Source organism: Tenrec ecaudatus, chromosome 10 (assembly GCF_050624435.1).
Source record: "Tenrec ecaudatus isolate mTenEca1 chromosome 10, mTenEca1.hap1, whole genome shotgun sequence".
NCBI classification, from domain to species: domain Eukaryota; kingdom Metazoa; phylum Chordata; class Mammalia; order Afrosoricida; family Tenrecidae; genus Tenrec; species Tenrec ecaudatus.
In genome coordinates this window covers 127,392,418-127,416,984 of record NC_134539.1, presented here as the reverse complement: position 1 = coordinate 127,416,984, position 24,567 = coordinate 127,392,418, and the positions used below count along the sequence as shown (strand labels likewise).

Here is a 24,567-nt window from a genome sequence, read left to right as displayed (position 1 = left end):
ATAGAGTTCGCATGAACCTGACAGCACCTAACACTTACAGATAAGTAATGATTCTGAAGTTTATTTCTGCCCAGTTATAAGGAAACTATCTATAAAGACTTTATACTATTCTAGTTCTGAATTCCTCATAAGATTCCATGTAATTAATTCTTCTTAGAATTTAATCCAGGAAAAATCTGGTTAATTCTTTTTTTAATACCAAAAGAATTTTAAAAAGTCTTCAGCCTCCGGTGTTTGATAAGAAAATCCGGACTAGTGTTTGCTTCTGTTTTTAGAGACTCTCATCCTGCTGCCTTATCATTACCTCCTTCTCAACATCAGTTCTCATCTGACAATTTTTTTTTCCATTTTCCTAGCACATATTTCTTCCTATTTCCTTCCTTTGCAGCTTTCCTGGAGCATATTCTTGGGTTATTACAAAAATGGCAACTCCTCCTAGTAGAGGACGGGTTACATGTTTACAAAATAAGCATGTGAATGGGTCAAAATAGAACATAATAGATTTTGCTGATGCCCTTTCCCTCCCAGCAATTGCCCGGTAGGGGCAGGAAACAAGGTATTCGTTTCACGTGGCACGCTTCCTGACTTGCGCCTGTGTTGCTCCCTGCAGGTCGGAAAGCTACACAGTGAGTTGGACATGGTGAAGATGAACGTGAGCGTGATGTTCACCATCTTATTGGAGGTTGCGCCGGGGTCTGCCAGCCATGAAGACGTACAGCTTCTTCAGGTGTGGTATGGTGACGGGACAATTGAGTGGCTCTTGAAATGCTTTTCCCAACTCAGAGTCTTCGAGATGTGTGGCAGCTTGGCATTCTCTGGGCCAGCAAACCCTCTGAACTTGAATGATTGCTCAGCTCCACAGTTTTAAGGATGATCTGATAAGAAGTGCAATAATCACGTTGACACTGTCCTAGCTCTCTTAATGAACTTGCTACCGTGGTCATGCACACCCGCATAGTAGTCTTTCATTGTTTCATGAGGGTAAAACATCTTGCTACGTGGGTCCCAGATCATACATGTGCAGGTTACTCCAAATGAAATGCCCTTGAACATGTCTCCGGGCTCATTGGATGGCGGCAGATAAGGAGTTCTCTCAGTGAAACCCTCCTTGTAATCTCATTAGGGGACCTTAGTAAAGAGACTGGCAGACCAGCAGTTTGATGTGATAAGAGCTATGGAAATGAGGGGACTGTTTTAGTCTTTAGAAATTTAAGTCTGAAGTCGCAATAAAGTACTGTTTTGCAAATAATGCAGCAAACTGTTACAGATCCTCGCATATAAATTAATTCACGGGTGGAGTCAAGAAGGAAGTTGGGAAGGGGAAAAGATTTAGATGAAGCTGATACAAAGGCTTTGGGAACAAACAGACAGCGCCTGGGCCTACCTGAGCAAGAGAGGAATTTAGGAATGAAAATTAATCATGACTCAGCGTTCACAGGTAGTAATGTCTTTTAAAAGGAACCCTGGGGGCGCCATGGCTCAGGGGCTGCTGCTGATTGAAAGGGCCAGCTTCTAGTGCCCACCAGCTGCTCCCCGGCAGAAAGACGGGGCAGTCTGCTTCGGAAAAGACTGAAAAACAAACCAGCCTACTGCCCTCGTGTAGTGCCAATGCTGACTCTTCGTCTACGGGACAGAGGAGCACTGTTCTCCGGGGTTCCCAAGGCTGTGCCTCTTTATCTGGGCGGACGGCCTCCTCCTTTTCTAGTGGGCGGGGAGACAGATGCGCATTTCTTAGCAGCCCAAGTTGCAGCCCGCAGTCCTACCAGGGCTGCTTTGAGCCTTCTCTGTCCCACAGGGTCCCTGTGAATCACAATCAGCCTGGCTCCACAGCAATGAGTTGGTCTTTTTGAAAGTCTCACGTGAGCACTTTTGCAGATAGGAAATGTCTAGTACCTTGTGAGGTTAGTGGGAGCCCTGGTGGTGCAAAGCTGAGTTGTCTGGCTGCGAAGTAATCTGAACCTCTCCCCTCCTTTAGGCAAAAGGAGGCCGCTTGCTCCCCGAAAGCCGGCAGCCTTGGAAGCCCAAAGGGTAGCTGCCCTCTGAGCTATAGGGTCATTAACTGTCAGAATTGGTACAGTGAGTTTTGCGTGGATGTAAAGTTGGCAATTTTTTTTTTTAGCAAATCCTTTAAGTAAAAATTAAAAATCGACGTGAGGGAATATGTGGCAGGTGGCATTTTGCAGAAATGGCCCGGCTCTACTTCTAGCTCTTCCAGAGCTCCAGAAAGAAAGGATTCAGGATTCTTTTCCCAAGAAGCAAATAATCCTCCAGTTAAAATGTTCACTGACACGTTCCCTTTAAAACTGTGAATCCCGTTTTAGGTCTCAGTCCTCCTGGAATACACTGAAATGCCTTTTTTCCTCAGAATCCTTTGATGCAGATGTTTGGTTAAATTTTGTAAGGATAAGGCTAATTTGCTGCTCACTGTTTTCATGCCAGAGCTCCAGGCAGTGTGCTGCTTTGAATAGTAAAGAGACTCAGGTTATAAATCAACATTAGAATAATACTCATGGCCAGTTCTACTTCAGCGGGTTCTGGCATCAGCTCAACGTGTGTACAGAGCCTATTGAATGTGTAATTTATTTCCCCTTCTTTGCTTTTGTTATTATGCCATTGAAATCTGACATGGGGAACGCTATTCTTAATTTCTTTGGACGAATATTTGGATAGAAACTCTTTTTTTTTTCTCTCTCTCTCTTTTCTTCTAAATACCCTCCTGCAGCTGGTCTAAAACCTGTGGTCAAAACTCCTGGGAGAGAGGGAACAAGGGGCGAGTGAATCCAGCAAAAATTGATCCTGGAGAAATGTAACAATGCTTTAGTTTTCACTCTTTCAAAGGGTTTTGGCACACCTGTCTGGAATATTCAACTCCATGGAGTTACAACCTCAACTATTCACATCCCTGGAGTTGAAGCCTCAGGTGAAGCTGATTCTCAGCCTGGCTGCCCTTATGCTACTCTAGGACAGTGGTCTCAGCCTTCCTCATGCCGCGACTCTTTAATCTAGTTCCTCATGTTGTGGTCACTCCCCCAATCATCAAATTATTTTTGTTGCTACTTTATTACTGAAATTTTGATACTGTTATGAATCGGGTGATCCATGTGAAAGGGTTGTTTGACCCCTAAAGGGGTCTTGACCCACGGGTTGAGAACCCGCTGCTCTGGGGGTTCTGGGGGATTGCGGCACGCGCAATCCTGGGGCATCAGGAGGGGCAGGCATTTGGAAGCCAGTGCACAAGCTGATGTGGAGGAGGGTGCACCATACCTGAATTCAACTCTGTGGATTTTGTAAGACGAGTTTCACATTTGTTCCTACTACCAAATAACAATAATATGCTGATCTTGGTAAAATATTTCATTAGTCACCTTTTCCCTCAAATTCTACTGGGATGACAAAAGAAAAAAGCCATAAATGCTGAGCATTAAAGGAAGGCCTGGACAGACAGGCCATCAACAGATCAGAACAATGAGAATATTCAGTGCCTTATAATGCAGATGAGAGTAGACCTACTGGGAAACTCATAAAAGAGGGCAGTCCAAAGAGACATTCCTCAGGGAAAAAAACAAAACCCATAATGAGAACCTCAACATCAAAGTCAAATAAGACAGGCCTTGGGCAGTGTGATGGAGATTAAAATCGTGTTTCATCTCTCCCCTGCTGTCTGAGCTGCCAGCTAGAAGAGTGAGGGACTTCCAGGGTGAGGGTCAAGGCCAGAGAAACAGCCTGGCCTCCAAGTAAGAACAAGTGGTTGCCAAGAGAACTGCTGCCTCTGCAGCCAGAAGAAAACTGATCAGCACTTTCTGGGGCCCTTAGACTTTGACAGCTGGAGAACCTCGTCCATCTGTACAGACAATGCTGTCCTGAGGCCGGATGGCACTCAGTCTAGGAACTTGTCGTGTGAGAAAACCTGCTTTAAAGGAACCTACTGCTCTTACTCCGCATCCTCTACACACACATTCATGCAATAATGATCAGTGCCTATCAGCGGGCCTGGCATATTCAGATTGCCTGGGGAGCTCAAAACAACACCCACAGACATGAGGTGCTAGTCATACCCTAGAGGAAATAAAACTTTCTTTTAGTAGAACTTCAAGGAGCAGCATATTGTGCCAGTACCTCTCACTCCCAAGCCTAAGGTGCTTAGAATGTGCAGGCACAGAATTGAGGATGGCTGAGAGAGCCCTGGTCCCGTAGCATCTTATATGTTGGGCTGCTAATTGCCAGATCGGCAGTTTGAAACCCCCAGCCGCTCCACTGTCCACTCCTGTAAAGAGTGGGGTTGCTATGAACTGGACGGTAGTGCTTCTGTCCACTAGCTAAACCTGAGCTGCAAAAATAGCACTCAAGAAAGACATGAACTCAGGAAGTGGATAAGCTTCCTTCTAAGGAGACAAGGAAATGCATAATAGCAGGACTTAGAGGAAAACATTATGAAAATCTTTTCCTTAAATGGAAAAAATTAAAAAGATGGCTGGTCTGAAATAAAAGCAGAGTTCCTGGTTTTTAGACTGTCTCATATCCTTCATGCTTTCTTTTTTAGGCCTCTTTTGTCTTTCCATCTTACAGTTCACTCATTTCTTCAGACCCGCGGTTAAGTTGATTAAATCTCTCTTTTTCCATCTCTTCTGATATTTGCTCCATCATTATCTTAAATCTCGTTCACTGTTATTCATTTCCAGTAGTTCTATTTGATTCTTGTTCAACTCAGTTGTCATTTTCCTCAGTCTCTCACTTCTTATGCTGACCTCTGAGTCTGTATTGAACAGCCTTATTTTCTGGGTTCTCTGATAGGCACGTCATTACAGGTCATTGGAGGTCTGCCTCTAATACCTTTGGTTTCTGCTAGCGACTGCATGTAGCGCCCGGAGGAATTGTGGTCCTTCAAAAGTGTCCATGTCCTAACCCCCAAACCTGGGAGCACGTTACCTCCTGTGGTAGGAGGGGCTGGGTAGAGGTGATGAGGTGAGGATCTTGAGATGGGGAGAAAATACTGCATCTCCCAGGTGGACCCGGCATCATCCAAGAGTTCGAATGAGAGGGAGGCAGGGAGGTGAGAGTAAGCAGCAGGTAATGCTACGATGAGAGCAAGCTGCCTTACAGGGAAGGGGCTCCGGAGCCCAGGGATGCAGGCGGTTCCTGGAAACTTGAAAAGGCAGGGAAACAGGCTTACCCCTAAAGCCTCCAGCAGGAAGGCAGCCTCCCCGAGACCTTGGTTTTACATTCTTACCTTCACACCTGCAAGAGTGTATTTGTGCGTTCATGTTGCAGCAGCAGTGGGAAACGAATCCACAGTTTGCATTACAAAGCCAGCTATAGATATTTGTACTTGACGGGAAGTAGGGTGCTGCTATAACAAACATCTAAAACTGTGGACTTGACTTTGGGATTGAGAAGTGGACAGAGGATGGGGCAGTGTTGAGAAGCGTGATAGAAGAAGCCCAGATCGTCGTAGAAGGACTCCTGGTGACAATATGGAGTTAGAAGTACCCCTGGTCGGGGCTCTGAAAGATGTGAGGACACGGTAGAGAAGAGCTGTCACCTTAGAGAGTACTTGTCAAAAACAGATTGTTGGTAGAAATATAGACATTAAAGGTGCTGCTTCTGAGGGTCAGAAGTCAAACAGGTGGCATGCACAATGTGGGTAACCTGTGGGGCGTTTACCAAGGTGTTATTGATTTAGCAACAGGTGGTAGCGTCCAAGAAAGCCACAAGGCTCATTCACTACCAGGGCCTCATAACAACAGGCTAACATCCCTAAGATCAACAGACAAAAGGAGGAGATTCCCTCCCAGACACCCCGCCCCGTCCCTAGAATCCACAGGGAAGTCACGTGACAGAGAAAGAGCGGAGCCTTGGTTGGAGGAGTGGCGGGCATCAATAGCCAGACCTCGGTCTTCTCCACTCCTCCATGCCCGGCCAGCAAACACCAGAAGCCAGCTGCACCTGTCAGGTCCACGGGGCAGGACCGAGGAGGTGGGCAGTGGATTTGCAGTGTGAAAGGCAAGTGCTCCACATGTAAGTGTCGTGCTTTTCTTTGCTCAAGGTGAACATGAAAACCCATCCCCTCGGTGGAACCTCTCCCTGTTTCGCCTGTTTGTGCTTAACTTCTAACAGCTGTTCTGTTCATTCGGAACTGACTGTTTCCTTCCAGCTGAAAGTCAACATATTTACTCGGAATACATTATCTCTTCCTTCGGTCCGTGCTGAACAGTTAGATCCCGAAGCTCATTTTTGGTTAGATTCTTAGGCAGTGAGACTATGTTATATAGTCAGCACCTCTCCCCACTGCTGTGGAGCATGGACTTTGAACTCCATTCGGGGTGGAGGCACGATGTATGTTGTTTGTCATTGACGCACACAGGATTCTGAGGTGGCATCCAGTCTAATAAGGGCTGTCACAAGTCAGGGCGTCTCCTCCAGTCATGGGCATGAAAAGTCGCATCATTATGCATCCTGTATTTTTTTCTCGGCATTGTGTACTTAGCTTTGGAGTACCTTATTCAACAGTCTTACTTGGATTCTTTGACCATCCCTGAAACCTTCCACTTGAGTTTTTCATTCACATTTTGTGGTAGTTAGAGAATTTTATGTCAACTTGAAAATGTATCAAAGTGTAGGTGTGGAGTCCAACATGTCGGTCAGGTCACAGCCTGATTATGCCTCCTTGTGGATATGGCCTTCTTATAAGCTGGGAAACGAGACCACCCCCACCCCCTCTACTCATCCACCTTCCTGTCTGCTGGAACTCTGCCTGTCTCCATGGTGTCCCCATTGGCCCTGGGAGCTGCCAATGCTCTGTCAGGTTGCCGCTGACCTTAGATTCATAGGACTTTGCATCCACCAGCCTGTGATCGGCCAGTGCCCTGCTTCTCTCCTTACAGATGAAGCTATATCATCATGGAGAAGAAATAGAGCTACAATCTTATGCTCCATAGCTAGCATTCTAGCCATCCAGAAACATGTTTCTTATGTTGACTTATGACTGCAGATGACTAACCCACTGTCTGTAGCCCTTGAACTAGATTGGAAGCAACTTGAAGGCAGAAAACAAGTCCTATGCATTAAAATTGATCACATTTCAAACTGTTATACATTTAAGTAGTATGACGGGCTTTTAAAAGTTCATGGGGGGAAATCTGTTATTTCATTCTGTTTCTCCAGGAACGCTTTGTAGCCCCTCATAGATGCTCTGTGCACACTTTGTTTCCCATTTAATTGAATAGCTTGATGTTATTTGAAGACTTCCTGTTTGAGGATGAAAGAAGGCGTAGGAATAAGTTGAAGACAAAGCCACCAGAGAAATAAAGTGTGGACAATGTGAAGTTGAGAAAAAGAGTGATTTTACTAAATTAGTGATCTCCATAAGATCATGGCAGATGGAGGGAAGATCGAAGGTGTCAAGGATTTTGTCTTGCTTGGATCCACATTCAGTGGTCATGGAAGAAGCAGTCAACACATCAAAGGACATGTTGCATTAGTAAATCTGCTGCACAAAAAACCAAAACCAAACTCCCTGCTATCGAGTTGATGCTGATTCATAGCAACCCGTTAGGACAGGGTAGAATCGCCCCTGTGAGTTTCCAAGCCTGTAATTGTTAATGGGAATAGAAAGCTCCGTCTTTCTCCTTTGGGGCAGCTGGTGGTTTCGAACTACTGACCTTGTGGAGCATAGTCCAGCTTTGAACCATTATCCCAAAAGGGCTGTGTAAGCCCTCTCTACAGGGTTGAAAAGCAAGGGTGTTACTTTGAAGACTAAGATGCGCCTGACCCAAGCCATGGTGTTTTTAATCGCCTCCTATGCATGTGAAAGTTAGGCATTGAGTAAGGAAGACTGGTGTTGGTAACAAATATGGAAAGTACCAAAGACTGCCAAAGAACACAGATCTGTCTTAGAAGAAATGCAGCCAGCCTTGCTCCTTAGAGCCAACGATGGCAAGACAGAGTCCATCTCGCTCACTTTGACGCGTTCTCAGGAGACTCCAGTCCCTAGAGAAGTACATCCTGCGTGGTGAAGTGCAGGGGCAGCAAAGCCAGGACAGCCCTCGACGAGACCGAGTGACACAGTGGCTGCCGCAGTGGGCTCAGCACAAAAACTGCCGAGGACGCACAGGACCAGGCGGTATTTGGTTCTATTGCACTAGGGCCGCGAGGCGTCGGAACCAGTTCAAGTGCACCTACAACAACGGTGATCCTCGTGAGGCTTATGCTGACCATGTATTTGTCAGGCCGCTGAGGCTTGTTTAAGGAAAACCAGACTGTCTGGGCCAGTCAGGCTAGAATCGGTCCGTCTTAGGTACGTGATCAGCGGCAGGAGTTCTTTCATCGTCAGCATGTGGAGACCTTCTATGGGTGTCTCAGAGTCGGGTGGGGAGCAGTGGGAAACAGGAAATATGCTGAGGCCTGATAATATACGGGCATAGCCTGGTGGCCGGTATTATTCCCAGGGATGGCTTCAAGCAAACGATACTTCTGGTTTTACTTTGTCAGGGCAGATGTTCCGGTACCGGCCTTTCTTCTCTGGCTGCGTTGTCCTCTGAGGATAATAGTGGATGTGGAAAATGTTCCTCCATCTCCTTCCTTAACTCCTGGCTGCTCTGTGGAGAAGGCGGGGCCATCTGGATGTAGGGAGAAGCAACTCTTAATGAGCTCCCTTTTGTTTTGTGCGGCAGACCCCAGGATCCACGATGACATTCATGCTAGCTGAGAAACTTGCCTTTGCTTTGATGTGGTTGGTGTGCAGGGAGGCGGTTCCAGGGGCTCTCTGATGGGCTTATGCATCAGCAGCTGTTACTCATGTTTGGATTGCCCCTCGCCCCTCCCACCAGCTCCCCACCATCCATCAGCCCTGCAAGTGCCTGCTGTGGGGAACTTCTGTCTTCGATGCTTTTGTCTCCGGCGCTTGCTCTGTGCTGTTGCCAGGTGGCTCGGCTCTTCTCTGAGACTACATCAGTTGCAAAGATCAGAGTGGATGCTTTTTGAAGAGGTTTCTCCGCTTCCACTTCACAAACCTGCTGAGCGATGCCATGCACCTTTCATGTTTTCCATAACATCTGTCCCGTTAAAGGGCAGAGGGAGGGCCTTCCCATGACCAGGGGCTATTGAAGTTGGCTGCACATTCATTTTAAATTAATTTCTTCTCTTCTTTGTTGTCAGAGGCATCTAGCAGCCCCTGTGGTTCCTTGATCTTGACATTGCTCTGGCAAAGCTGTTGGTGAGCAACAAGGGGAACAATTTCTGCATCCTCACTACAGCCAAAGCCAAGGGAACATTAGAGGCCCCTCACCATGGGGCCGCTTCTGAAGGTCATTCTCAGGGGTTCCCTTTGTGCAAGAACAGGTCCCGAGCGACAGCGTGAGTGTTACAGGGTTGTGTTAGTTAAGCTGTTCCAGGAACCCCAACCCATTTGTGCATTCCCCCCGGCATGGCCAGCGCTGTGAGGTGTCAGCGTGACTGTCTTCTACTCTGATGGCAACCCTACAGGATAGCTACTCTTATTCTTGTTTGCTAGAAAGAAAAAACCAAAAATGGGGTAAAAGTAGGACACGAACTGGGGTCTGCTGCGTCTGAAGTGCGTTCCTTTTGCACCTTATTAGAAGTTGGCAGAATACCGCCCATGGGTGAAAGTGAGCCTGCCTCCTGGCTTTGTGAAAGTTTTATTTTTTTGGAACATGACTAACTCCATTTGTTTCGTTCGTTGTCTGAGGTGGCCCTCATAATGTAACTGCTGTCTTGCGTGGGGGCACCAGAAACGCTATGGCCTGCAAAGCTGGAAAGGTCTCGTGCCTGGACTGTTAAGAAAAGACGCGCCTTCCCCTTGCACTGTGCCGTACTCGGTCTTCGCCAGCTCAGCAGCACACAGCCTCTCCTGTCTGACTGTACCTGGCCAAGTATGACAGCCTAGCTCTTCTTCTGCCCGTCACACTATTATTCTATTGTGTCTCCTAAATATTTTTGTTCTGATTTTGTGGCAGCCGAGGCTTTTACCTCCGAGTCTAAATGCCACTTAGTAATTGTGTGATTTATTTATTTAGAGATTTTCCGTCAGGAGTCTGGAAATAAGATTGTTTGGGATTCTAAACGGTTTGCATGAAGCGTACATTTTTCAGCAGGTTTTTCTTCTTGAGGAAAAGAGTCAGCTAATATCCTAGTGAGAAGTTTGAGCAAGCTCTGCTGCTTTTGTTTTGAAAGGGTGGACTTCTTGGGGGGTTTGTGGCCTGATGTTGACTTCACATTACACACGTGGGCAAGTTCTAGCCCAGGTGGGACTGAAGAAGATTAATGTCAGTTTTATGCTTCTGAAGTGTATTGAGAGGTTGGCCTTGAAGAAACGAAGTTGTAAGGTATCACTTTTTAAACGTCAGTGTGTATAAGAAACACTGGTTATGTGTTAAAAATGTAGATTCTCAGGTCCACCTAGACAAGATAGGCTGGACAAATAATGAGAGAAGAAAACAACAGGACCAACGGTCCTGGAGGGACATGAGAGCGTGGGAGGTAGGGGAAGGGAGGAGGTGTCGCCCAACACAGGGACAAGGGAACAGCGAGTGGTCCAAAACCAGAGGAGGGAGGGGAGGGGAGGACTGGTAGGGAGTGACCAAGGGCAAGGTAACTGAGAGGAATTACTGAAACCAGAATGAAGGCTAAACATGGTAGTGGGATGGGAGGAAAGTGAAAGGAAATAGAGGAAAGGAGTAGGAGGCAAAGTGCATACAGAGAAGCCTAAATACAGACATGTGCATATGTAAATATATTTATGATTATGGGGGAAATAGACTTATGTGCATATATTTATAGGTTCAGTAGTAGGGTAGCAGATGGACATTGGGCCTCCTCATGCATAATCCCCCAATACAATAGCACCTTGCCCTGCTAAACAGTCATTGCAGGATACCCACCTTCCCGACATGATCACTGAAGACAGACGTGTGTGTAAGCAAACGTGGTGAAGAAAGCTGATGGTGCCCAGCTATCAAAAAGATATAGCGTCTGGGGTCTTAAAGGCTTGAAGGCAAATAAGCGGCCATCTAGCTCAGAAGCAACAAAGCCCACAGAGAAGAAGCACATGGCCTAAGCGAATACAAAGTATTGAATGGACCTTGTAGCAGACACCAAGGAACAAAAACAATCATTGTGTGATCACCTTCCTCACATAATTGCTGAAGACGAAAGTGTGCATAAGCAAGTGTGGTGAAGAAGGCTGATGGTGCCCGGCCACTGAGAGATACAGCGTCTGGGGACTTAAAAGCTTGAAAGCAAACAAGCGGTCATCTAGCCCAGAAGCAACCGAGCCCACACGGAAGCAGCACACCAACATAGGTGATCGTGAAGGGCTGAGGAGACCAGGTCTCCAACAACAAAGGTGGGGTGGTGGTGAGAATCACATCACCGTGAAAGAGGGGGAGTGCATGATGGGGACCCAATGCCCATCTGTAGACAGCTGGACACCCCTTCCAGAGGGGTGGTGTGGAGGAGATGGGCCACTCAGGGTTCAGTGTAGCAACAATGAAACTAAAAACCTTCCTCTAGTTCCTGAACGCTTCCTCCCCTCCCAATCATCATGACCCCAATGCTACCTTGCCTTGCGGACCTGGTTATACCAGAGGATATACAGCGGTACAGTGGGGATCTGGAGGCACAGGGAATCTAGGACAGACGAACCCCTCAACACCAGCGGTGGGAGTGGTGACACCAGGAGGGAAGGGGGTGTAGAAAGGGAGAACCGATCTCGGAGATCTATGTGTAACCTCCTCTCTGGGAGATGGGCAATGGGGAGGCGGGTGAGGGAAGACACCGGGGAGTGTAAGATAAGATATAACAATTATTTATAAACTATCAAGGGACCAGGGGTGGGATCGGGGAGGGAGGGGGACGGGGGGAAAAAAGGGAAACGGAGCTGATTCCTGGAACCCAAGTGGAAGGTGAATTATGAGAATGATGAGTGCAACGAATGTATAAGGGTGCTTTGCTCAATCGATGTATGTACAGATTGTGATAAGAGCCTTATGAGCCCCAATAAAAAGATTTTTAAAAAATGTAGATTCTCGGATTCCAGTCCCAGAGATCCTGAATCAGTACGTCTGGTGTAGTTGTTTCTGATGCTTATGAGAGAAAGCTAGTTTGGGGTACAGTCAGGGTTCAATGCATTGTTCTAGAATCTAGATAGTCCAAATCTGACTATCACCCATGACTATATATATAATCTTGGTTCAGTTTACCTTGAGCCAAAGTAATTTAATTTTAAAAAGAAGAACACAAACTTCCCTGCCACGGAGTCAGTTCTGACTCAATAGCAACAGTATAGAACCAAGTAGAACTGCTTCTGTGGATTTCCAATATTTAGGGGCTGAGAAAGCTCGGCTCCTCCCTCGGAGTGGCTCATGGTTTCGAACTGCTTCCTTGGAGGCTCACAGCCCAGTGCATAACCCAGTCTGCCATCAAGGCTCCTTAACTATAAATAGTAACTGTCAACTGGAACTATTGAAGTAAAAGAGTATATGAAATAAAACTATGTTTTTGTAAATGTATTTTAACTGCCTTTTACCCTACCACAAACCATGATCATGGCATTTTGTGTTTTATGCAGTGCGTTATCCTTACAGGGTTCTTCATTACACACATATAATTTGATTTGATGTGGCAAGAAGTAAACTTTTCATCCGTCAAATGAGGAAATAGTTTTAGCAAGGAAGTATTTTATTTCCTAACCTTGTACAAATAATAACACATTGATAGTTCCCATATGCCACTTCAGTTACCTTCCAGTTTACCGTATTGACCTTAAGACATCCATTTTAAATTTTGAGGAAAACCCTCATTTTGTGACTCGATCTGTCTATCATTTTCTAGCCTTCTGTTAGAAAAGATGAGACGTATCACGTGGAATGCAGGTACTTCACCCTGCAGTGGTGCAGCTGACAGGCTCACCCCAAGTTAGAGGAAGAAATCACAACCAGTGAGGAGACCAGCAAGAACACAGGCTTCCTTTGTGATTAGGATTGCCTGTTTAAAATCAAACGACAGAGGGAATGTGTGCCCATTACTTTGGAGTTTACACATTAGGTCACCAAATACAGGTGTTTTACAGTGAGTCTGGCTTCAAGGTAACCAGGAGACACGACTAGTGGCCACGAACAAGCAAACAGAACAGTGAGATTCCTGAAGTCTTAGGACAGTCTTGGTGGTTGTTATTGACTAGTGAGAAAGCAGGGCCTAGTGTTAATCACTGGCAATCCAGAAAATAAGGGAAGATTCTCAGCATTATCTGACCCTTCTAAGGGACATCTTAGAGCAATGTATAATAATTTCACAGAGACTGCATCAAGGCTAACTGTGTTTAGTCAGGGGATTGTTTTAACTACATTAAGTAGAAAATAATTTAGAGTCCTCACTGCCATCGAGTCAATGCTGACTCACAGCGACCCACTGTGGGCTTTTCTGACACTGTGACGGTTGACAGAGGTAGACACCCGAGTCTTCCTGCCGAGGAGCTGCTGGTGGTGTTAAAATGCCAACCATGTGGATCATAGCCCAGCGCAAAACCACCACACCACCAGGGTTCCCAAAGGAGGCGACAGTGGTCCCGAAGCAAATCCTCTGGTGGTCTCCTGTCGGTGCTTCAGTGGGGACGTTTGATTGGAGGCACGTGCAGATTGACATCATTTGTCTTTTGTAGAATTTTCATAGCATGAAAAAAGTAAACTCTCTCCTCTCTGTGGCAGGAACTTTATAAGACGTGCCGAGAGATGCAGGAGAGGATCATGGACCTACTGGCAGTAGTGGAGAACGAAGATGTAACTGTTGAGCTAATTAAAGTAAATGAGGATTTGAATAATGCCCTCCTTGGATATGAGAGGTGAGTCGATGGAGTGTTGTCTCCGACCTTCCTGCGATTCCAGTTTTACCACCAGCTCTTCGGCTTTCTCACTGGAGCAGCCACAAGCCGGCAGCGTTGGAAGGCCACCTTCTACTTGAGATAAAGGAGCACGGACCTGCCCTTCTGGGAAATTGCAGTGCGACTTGCAGCACTGGGAGCACCTGAGCAGGGCCTGGGGCATTCTGGGGAATCCCTGGGGGTTGTAAGCAGCGTTTACTAATCTGCGAGCAGGCCCCAGGATCTTACCTGCATGATCTGCACTGAGCACATAGGCTCTCAGATAGATGAATGTTGTAGACAAAACACTTTGGATTAATGTGGGGTTTGAGCTAGGGTTTTGAGATGAATTTTGAGCTAAGTTCACCTTGGGATGATAAGGGAAAATAGGGAGGGTATTTTATATGGAATAAATAGGCTAGACCAAAATAGAAAAGCCAGCGTTTGTAGAGGAATGTGTTTTTTTTCCATGTAGAAAACAGAAAATCATTATTTTTAAAGTATGCGATTGTTGTCATGGATCTGTCATTGTTGCTACATTTTCTATCATTGTAACTCACTGTGACAGATATCTCTGTACCCTGTGTTTGTGGGAAGCTTTTGTTCAGCTGCATATTGGCCCAGGTTTATTTCTTCCTTCTTGGCCATTTCAGTTGCAAGCTGCTGTCGAGTCATTTCTGAGTCCTGGCATGTCTGCAGAGAAGAACTACGCCACAGGGAGTTCAGGGTGCCAGGCCTGTCTTCTGCGTTTTCCCTGGGTGGCTTCAAACTACTCACCTTTGGGCTGGTGGTCCAGTGCTTACCCATTTGTGCTGCCTGGGGACTCAGTCTTTTGTAAAATGCTGTATGTCGACACCGCTCCAGGCAGGTCTTCTGGTCTCACTTTCCACCTCTGTTCCTAGAGCCACTTGTCACTAAAGTTCTGAAAGTCTGAAAGCCCCTAGCTTAAGCTGTGGCCCTTTATCTCTGTAGGAGAGTCTGGTATTTTTGAGGAGGGGTAATTTGCCCTCAGGTGCCTCTACACACCAGATGCTCATGGGAGTCCCTCCCAGTTCAAGTGTGGTCTCTGGAGACCTTGGGATGCTGCGGGGCTGACATTGGCCAGGAATGCTCACCTGTACACTGGCTATATTTCTAACCAGCTGATGGGAAATGAGACCAGCATGGCATATGGGGAAATGTAAAAGGCTTGAATTCAAATCGACTTGGTGGTCCTAGTCAAGTTGTTGATGATTTTTAAGACTCAGGGCTGTTTAAAAAAAGAAAATCTACTAAGTCCCAATAGGTTTTGTATTTAATAGGTTTGGACAACAGAATACTAACATATCCATACTCATTAAATAGTGGTCTCTTATCATCATTAAAATCCCAATGAGCTTCTAATATATTGAATAGATATTTTTTCAACTACTTATGAATAAACCAAGAGAATCTGTGATCTAAAACCAGTAACTGAAATGTTTCCTTTCTCCTATTTACTAGGGATACTCTGGCTGAAAAGTGACAGGGTCATTGATGAGCACTGGGTCCATGGATGACCTTTTAGCACTGACCAGTCTCATGGCCATTGCCCTTTATTATCTATCTTTGTAAGTAAGGGAAAATACCCCCCACTTTTGAAAATATAGTTTTATTGGCACACATTTCACACATGGTACAATTTAATCATTCAGGCATATTTAGATTTGTGTGATCACCGCACTCAATCTCAGGACATGTAACTCACCGATTCATTGTTGTTAGCTGTCTGTTTCTCCTATCTTCCTCCGCCATGCCCCTGTGGAGTTCCTGTCTTAAAGAGCTACCTATCCTGGACTACCTATATAGAAAACCAGACAAAATATAAACCAACAACAACCACTAGACTGTACATAAAAAGCCTCAAAGAGAAAGCAGAAAACACTAAAACCGAAACGACTTTAAAATGGGTCAGAAGGAAGATCAAATGCTATGACCTTTTCACCTAACCACATCTGCCATAACTGACTTCACAGTGCTCTCTGTCTGGTGGTAAGACTGTACACATCCGTGAACTACGGTCAGAGAGGATTCCCCAGAGGTTGAACTGATGTGGGGACCCTGCAAATGGATTTTGGGCTTCTGCTGTCATCCTTAGCCTTCTGCAAAACAGGTGTTCACAATTTAATCTCTGATAAAGGCTGGTGTACGTCTTCCATGTGGACTGAGTTGGCACCTCCCTTAGATGACTGCTTGTTTGAAGACCAGCTTTTAAGGCCTCAGATGCTATTTTTTTTTAATTTATAGCAGGGCATGTCTGGTCTCTTTACCACACCTGCCTATAGTACCCATATCTTCAGTGACCTCTTCATGAGAATCAGCATGAAACAGAGCCGTATCATAACTAATTTTCCTTACATTGGGGCTGGAATTAAGTGTGAGCCCCAAATCCAGACATACAGCTCTGGTTTCTATATGTCTCTGGTTCACCTTGAAGCTCATTACTATTTTATGTTGGAAAATATTATAAAGAATCCCCCTCACACATAAGGTAATTCTGTTGATAGTGTCATTGATTTAATATATATATAATATACACATGCACACACACATACATTTATCTATAAAATATAAATTTTTGTTTTTCAATGTAGTGCTGCCACCTGGTTTTCATTGTGGAGATTCTGTGGCAAATCATAGGGCCGCTGACTAGAGATTTCCTCCAAGGGGAAATATGTGTTTATTTCATCTGGCTGTCAGAAGATCCGGTTCCCTCTGAGGACAGCTTAGTGTGATTCCGTTTGGGGTCACGTGTGCCTGGGCCAAACAGACTGCAGAGCCCTGTGTGACAGAAAGTTATCCATGAGATGCAGCCAGAGATTCTTGCCACTAGAAGAGATAGGATCTGGTGTTGCAGTTTTCTTTCACTGCTGTAACAAATGACCACAAACTCTGTGGCTGAAATCCACAGAGATTTGTTCTCTGGTGGTCACAGGTCAGAATCCTGACATGGGACTCACTGGGCGAAGATCAAGTGTCGGCAGGCTTGCATTCATTTCCGGAGGCCGGAGGGGAGAATCTATACCCTTGTCTTTCTTAAGCCTCTAGAGCAGCGGTTCTCAACCTTCTGAATGCCATGACCCCGTAATAAGTTCCTCATATTGAGGGGACCCCCAACCATACAATTTTTTGTTGCTACTTCATAACAGCAATTTTGCTACTGTTAGGAATTGTAATGTAAATACCTGATATGCAGGATGTATTGTTTTCATGGTTACAAATTGAACATAATTCAAGCTTAGTGATTAATCACAAAAACAATATGTAATCATACATTGTGAAATACTTATTTCTAATGAGAAATCAATGAAATTTTGTCTTGAAGCACGATGTAGCATGGGTAACAAACTTCACGCCGGGTAGGCATGTCTGCATGTGGGTGGACCTCTCTGGAGATGGATAGAGGAGTGGTGTCTCGGCTCCTAAGACCATCGGAAATATGTGTTTTCCGATGATCTTAGGTGACCCCTATGAAAGAGTCATTCAACGCCCAAAGGGGTCACGACCCACAGGTTGAGAACCTCTGTTCTAGAGGCTTTTCTTAGTGGGCCCAGGGAATCCTCAGAGCTAGCACTATCTGGCTGAATCTTCACAATGTTTCACTCTTCCTTCCTCTTCCACAATTAAGACCCTTGGGATTATATTGTGTCTGTGCCATCCATGATCATTTTCCTACCGTAAGGTCAGCTGATAAGCAACTTTTTCATGTAACCCAGCACTTTCACTGGCTCCAGTGATTAGGATGCAAACATTTCCAAGGTGTCCTTATGTTGCTTATCAAGTCTGGCCTGTGGTGTCCAAAGAGTCAGTCACATTGTACCGTGTAAAATACATTCACGCTATCCCCATCTCCCCAAAGCCTTGACTCATTAGATCCATGAGATACTTGTGCAAATATGGAAATGTGGCCTGTGAAGACAAACGTGAACATCCTACCAATTGTACAATAAGTCGTTCAGGCCCAGTGTATAAGTGACCACCACGCATGAGAAGACATTGCGGTAAAATAGGAGGTGGATGCGGAGAGGGGCAAACCCGAGAAAAAAAATTGATAATAGTTTTATTGACATATCTTACACAATCCAATATATCCCTTCACAACATTTCTGTTGTTGGATCGCATTGAGTGGGGTTAGGCAGTCAACAATGCTTTCAGCTCCCTATTCTCCGACCCCCTTCCCATACCCTCAGGGGACCATTACCCCTGTTACTGTTTCTACAGAGCTATCTATCTTGACTTTCATGTACCGAATAATCCTCAATATACAAATGAACATATTTAAATTGTACATGTTTAATGAGGTAAAGCAAATATCAGTCTTAATAGTGAGGGAAGGGAATATTAAAAAACTAGTGGATAATTATGTGGTTTATCAGTGCCTCGGGCACGCTGGCTTTATTGTCCTTTCCATGTGGCCTGAGAGGGACTGTCCAATTACTGCAGGTGGCTTGGGGGTCTCTATTGTATCCATGCCCCTTCACATTGAGTTAGTTGTGTGTTTTGAACTTCTGATACCAATTACCGTCAACACCTCATGATCACACAGGCTGGTGTGCTTCTTCCATGTGGGTTTTGTTGCTTCCCTGCCTAGATGGCTGCTTGTTTTATTACATGCTTTTAAGACCCCAGACACTATATATTTTGATAGCCAGGCACCATCAGCTTTCTTCATCACATTAGCTTATGCACCCTTTTTTTGTCTTCAGTGATTGTGTCAGGAAGGTGAGTATCATACACTGCCAAATTATTAGAAAAAAATGTTCTTGTACTGAGGCAGGATTTACTTAGAAGCTCCAAGTCCATCTGCTTCATGTGTGTGTATATATATATATATATATATATATATATATATATATATATATGTATATATATATGTGTGTGTATATATTGTTCCTCTTACCCCACAGTTATGTTTCCCCATCATTCATATTTCAGTAATTCCTCTCAGATCCATTGTATGTTTCTACAAGACCACCAGCAGTGAATAAGAGTTCTTGGCTCTCCAGTCTCCCTCCAGCATTGATTGCTTTCTTTCTTTGAATTGGGCTGTCCTTGTGGGTATTAGGTGGTATCTCATAGTTGTTTTGATTAGCACTTCCTGGATGGGTAGTGATCAGGAATACTTTCTCCTGTGTTTCTTGGCCGTTCGAGTTTCCTCTGAATTTTCTGTTCAACTCTTTTGCCCACCACCTCAGTGGACTATTAGTTGGTTTCTTGTTAGCTTACAAGATTCTATAGATTTTAGTAATAAGTCCTTCTCTGTTATATTGTTACTATCTTTCCCAGTCTATGGGCTCTCTTATTACTCCCCTAGTGAAGTCCTTGTATGTACACAAGTGTTTTATCCTTACTAGGTCCCACATGTCTATTTCATCTTCCTCTGGGTGTGTATCCTTCTTTATTTCTGATAGTCCATGTAGTCTATGCTTCTTAGCTTTGTCCCAATTTTCTCATTAATGATCCTGATAGTTCGGGGTTTTACTGTTAGCTCCATGATCCACCTTGAATTTGTTCTTGCGCATGGAGTGAGGTAAGGGTCTTGTTTCATTCTTCTGCAGGCTACTACCCAGCTTTTCCAGCACCATTTGTTGAAAAGGGCATATGCTTCCTATTTGACATTTTTGGCCCTTGTCAAATAGAAGTTGTCTACATGCTACTGTTTTTATTTCCAGATTTCTGTCCTTATCCATTGGTCCAAATATCTGTCATTACACCAGTACCATACTGTGTGGAGAACTATGGCTGCCTAATAAGTGGTAAAGAAAGTAGTACAAGCCTGTTCCCTTTGTTCTTCTTGAGGAGTTCTTGGCCAATTCTGGGCTTCTCCCTTTCCATAAGAAGCTAGTAGTCAGTTTTTCCACTTCTTTAAAAAATGGTGCGGGAATTTGTGTCCAGATTGCATTTCTACAGTGCTTTAGGCAGGATTGTCATTTTTACCATTTTGAGTCTTCCGATCCATGAGCATGGGATATTCTTCCATTTGTGTAGGTCTTTTCTGGTTTCCCGTAATAATGTTCTGTAGTTTTTGTCATGCAGATGTTTGTGCTTTGGGTTAGGAATATCCCTAGATAATGTATGCACGGCTATTGTGACATGCACTGCCTCTTTGATCTCCCTTTCTGTAATCCCACCGGTGGTAGACAGCAACCCAATGGATTTCTGCTTGTTGATCTTCTAACCTGCCACCCTACCACAGTCCTCTATCTTTCCCAGCAGCTCTCTTGTGGATCCTTTGGGGCTCTCAGTATATCAAATTCTACTATCTGCAGATAGCAATAATTTCATTTCTTTTTGGCCCAGTTTTATACCTTTGATGTCCTTCTGTTGTCTTGTGTTATTGGCTAGGAGCTCCATGACAGTGTTGAATAGGAGTGGATACCAGGGGCATCCTTGTCAGGTCCTCTTTTTCGGTGGGAATGTTTTGTTTTTTCACCATTGATTGTGATGATGGCAGTTGGTTTTTCATATATAGCTTTCATTATATTGAGGTAATTTACTTCCAATCCTGTCTTCTTGATTGTCTTAATTAAGAATGGGTGTTGAATGTTACCAAATGCTTTTTTTTTTGTATCTGTTGATATTACTTGGTTCTTGTCCTTTATCTTGTTAGTGTGGTGGGTAATGATGGTTTTTCAGATGTTAAACCATCGCCAAATCCCTGGTATGAATCCCATTTGGTCATGATGAATTATTTTTTAATATGCTTTTGTATTCTATTGGTCAAGATTTTGTTGAGTATTTTTGCATCTATGTTCATTAGAGATATCGGTTTGTAGGTCAGAGAAAATTCTTAATCCCGTGTGTTCAGGTTCTAGGCTTATGCAATGTCATAAAAGTCATACTATGTTCCCAAAGGAACTCTCAGCTTGCAGGGAAAGCATTTTCACATCCACTCACATGTATTCTTTCACTGTGTGTGTGTGTACATGTGAATGCATGTAGCATGCTATCTACTCTCTACATGTATACTTATTTTCTTCCTGAGAATAATTCCAAGGGAAGTCATTCAAATGTTATTCCCTTTTAACAGATAAATAAACAAGTTCAGAAAGTCATATCTAGATTATAGAGCTATTAAAAATTAATATTGACATTGGAACCTTGAACTTCTACCTTTAACTTCATTATTCTTTTAAATCCATTCTACCTATTAACGTCCCCTCCATTATGAACAATGGGCAATGCAAAATTGTATGAAAATCATAAAAGGTCAATGTTCCAACTTAAAATACTTTAAATATACTTGCATGATTAGGGGATATTATTTATAATGGGAAAACTAGAACTATAAATATTTGAGAATTAAAAATGGTCCAATGTGGATATATTCATAAAGTAAATAATATGCAGCCATAAAAATTGTATTTCTAAACGGTTGTGTTCCCAGAAAAATTGCTCACAACATAATTGAGATAGCACATAGGACTGTATGGGATGTCATTTCCACTAAGTTTAAAAACAGACTCACAGGTAGAAATAAGGTTCAAAGGAAACCCATCCTAAATTAATGGGGACTATTTTGGGGTGATGCCGTTACTAGTTTTTAACAGTTTTCCATTTTGTCTAATGGGCATCATTGCCTCTATATCTGAAAAGCAAGTTATTAAAATATTTTACTGGAAATTGTGTGTGGGTGAGGCCGACGACCTCTGTTTCAGAATACTTGTGCATTAATAACCGTGTTAAATTCTGTAGTCTTTCCTTACCTATTTTCTCTCCAAATTTGCATTTGGATCATCCAAACAGATTCACTCGAAACCAGCAACGGATTGTGGAGCAAAATGAGAACCAGGAGGAAGCTGCCAATGTAAGTGAATAGAAATGTTGTAAAAGGAAAAAGTGCACATTTCACCAGTTGTACAAGAAAGAGCAGGGCTTATTCAGAGCATGTCTTCAGACAGAGGAGATGGGCACTAGCAGTTTGGAGTCGTTCTATTGGTGTGAAATATTTGCCTTAATAACTTGATCCTGCAGGTTATTAAGTGGTTTATAAGTGATTGTAAGATGATGTTCTAATTAAGCAGAAACTGGTGCAGGTGCTGAGATGTGATTAGTTAACAGTGCTCCAAACAGGGAGAGAATTCTCGCTCAAAATGAATCCAAACCAGAAAGTCATCCAGGTGGGAAGGGGAGGGAGGGTCCAAGATAAACTCCATGGCAGGCTTACTTTTCTAAATTGTGTTTTTGTTCCTTGTTTTCAGCCTGCCAGTGGACCTTCTGCCCCATCCTGTGATCTCCTGGACCTTACCCCCAGTCATCCAACTCCTGGGGCCCCTCTGGGAGAACTCAACACCATCAATGCTCAGCTTTCAGACTTAAGTAAATGAGCACCAGACCTTTTCAGACCAGCAGAAGAGCTTGATGTCAAACAATTCTCGTTGGTTTCATAATTAAATACCACCTGAGGAAGATTCAAATCAGTTGTAATGTCAGAGAGCTGTATCTGGAGAAGGAATTCCTTCCCAGCTGATGATTGGCTCGAACTCAATAGAGGAATGGGATGTGTCTGGGGGCGGAAGTCCTTGAAACTCATCCCCATTGGTGGAACATCTCACTTCACCTACTGCTTCGTTGAGGGGTTTGAACTTGGTGACCAGTGCTTAAGGCTACTCTGAACCCATACACTGTTACCTTTGGGTTTCTCTCTTCTCTCCATAGCATCAGATAAGGGATATATATATACACACACATTACACACACATACATACATACACACATATAATGAATAATTAAATCAGATAAGGAAGATATATGTGTATATCTATACATTATATATGTATATATCTTGAAGTCAGATGATGGAGATAGCCAAGGGTTGTCAGGTATTACATGGGTAGAGGAAAAACCAGGTTTTAGAATCAAAGACATTCAATTTGAAATCTCAACTCTCATTTATTAACCACCCATGTTTGAGACTTTCTTTTTTTTTTTTTTTTTATAAAATGGGAACAAGGTTTGCCTTTTAAAGTGCAATAAAGGTAAAGGAAATAATGTTTACAGATGATATTGTAGGCTTAGGATTACCTCTCTCTTTTTCATTCTATCATTATTCAAAAAAGTTTAGATAAATTGCAGAATAAGGATGATGAAAAGCGGTGGATTTCAGAAGTTTTGCCAACTGAAACCTGTGTTTTTCTTCAAAGATTTTTTTTCAGGGTCAAAATACTCAAATTTTTAAAATTATAACTATTTCTAAAATGTTAGCTGTTTGCTTTTATGGGTTAATGGGAATGTATGGAGAGTTTACTTAGGTTCTCAAGAATTTTCAGAGGAAGAAAATAATTCTTCCCTTTGAGATGACTCACTTAGACTTGTAGAAAGTTAACTCCAAAGAGAGGTCAGCATAGAGCTCTATGTTGGTCAGTACTTTTACATTTGTGCTCAACAGAGCAAAACAAAAGTTTCCTTCCATCTTGACTTGCTTCGGGTTTTGGGAAACTGCCCCTACCCCCAATAACCTCTTGTTTTGGCATGGTGTTTCTTTCCAACTGACACGAATGATGGGCTTTCATTTCTGAAGTAATTCTATGGTTTTATGGTTACAGAAAATTCTAAATTAATCTCTCTAATTTGGTTGCTTTACACTAGGGGAAATCCAGCAAGCAACCGACTGACAAACATTTTAATGTTGACCTACAAGTCCATTTTGTGTTCTAGGTTTTCGATCACCAAGTCCTGTTGTAACGAACAATGTGAACCCCAGTTGCCACCCACAGGTGGATCTGCTGGCCTCGGAAAACACAGAAACACCCCTGTAAGTACATCAGCTCCCTTGCAGAATTAATACCTTATCATTTGGATTGCTTATATTAAGAAAATACGGCACCATAGAAAAAGCACAGACTTAGAAACCAGACAGGCCTGACTTAAAATCTCACTGCTATTAAGCCGCAGGACTTTGGTTAGGATAACTTAACCACTGTGAACCTTCATTTTTTTTCTCCCAAGATTTTTCCTAACAAAGACTCAGTGAGAGACTGTACGTAACAATACACGCAGGATTTGGAGCCCACTATCACAGTCCCGAAAAGTGAAAGGAACAATTCCATGATCTTTTCATGCCATTTCCCACAAACCTTTTGAAGCCCCTCGCCCACAGTGACAGAGGAGAAGAAAGAGAAGTGAGGTTCAAGACTGGAACAGCAATGGCTGATCAGAGACAGATCCCTTACCACGTGCCAGGCACTTTGCTAAGCTCTTCCTGTTTATTTACGCTTCACAAAGTTACTGGTTCAATAATAATGTCCCATTGTATAGATGAGCAGCCTGGGATCTGGGAAGAGAGTAAAGCTTGCCCGAGTTAATGTAGCTGGTACACCGCAGGTTTGATGGACTGGCCGTATACCAAAGAAGCACAAGTGACCCACAAACATAGGCCGATATGGTTATACCCAATCTCACTTGTGGAGAAATATAAACCAAACTATACTAAGACATAATTTTCAAATATCTTGCTTTGGAAAACCATCTAAATATTTGATTATATATAATTTGTTGATTGTAGAAATAGAGGCGCTTTGACATAATTATGGAACTTGAGAAGAGGCAAGTGGCAATATCAGAATTATAGCTGCATTTACTTTTGAACCTACAATTCCAACTCTAGGAATTTATATTGCATTTCTGAAAAAGGAGACATTTATAAAATTACACATTACAAGCTTTTGTGCAGTAGCAA

The 24,567-nt window shown here is 43.6% G+C and overlaps 1 protein-coding gene across 2 annotated transcripts in view; it reads left to right on the top strand.

Moving 5' to 3' along the window:
* The window catches only part of TOM1L1 (target of myb1 like 1 membrane trafficking protein), a 54,816-nt gene that overhangs the window by 15,697 nt on the left and 14,552 nt on the right, over positions 1-24,567 (top strand). For both annotated transcript variants that reach the window (XM_075561585.1, XM_075561583.1), the window contains 5 exons: positions 611-727; positions 13,719-13,852; positions 21,636-21,696; positions 22,091-22,208; positions 23,547-23,643. In XM_075561585.1, the coding sequence (XP_075417700.1) occupies positions 611-727; positions 13,719-13,852; positions 21,636-21,696; positions 22,091-22,208; positions 23,547-23,643 (527 nt within the window). The remainder of the gene's footprint in view (positions 1-610; positions 728-13,718; positions 13,853-21,635; positions 21,697-22,090; positions 22,209-23,546; positions 23,644-24,567) is intronic.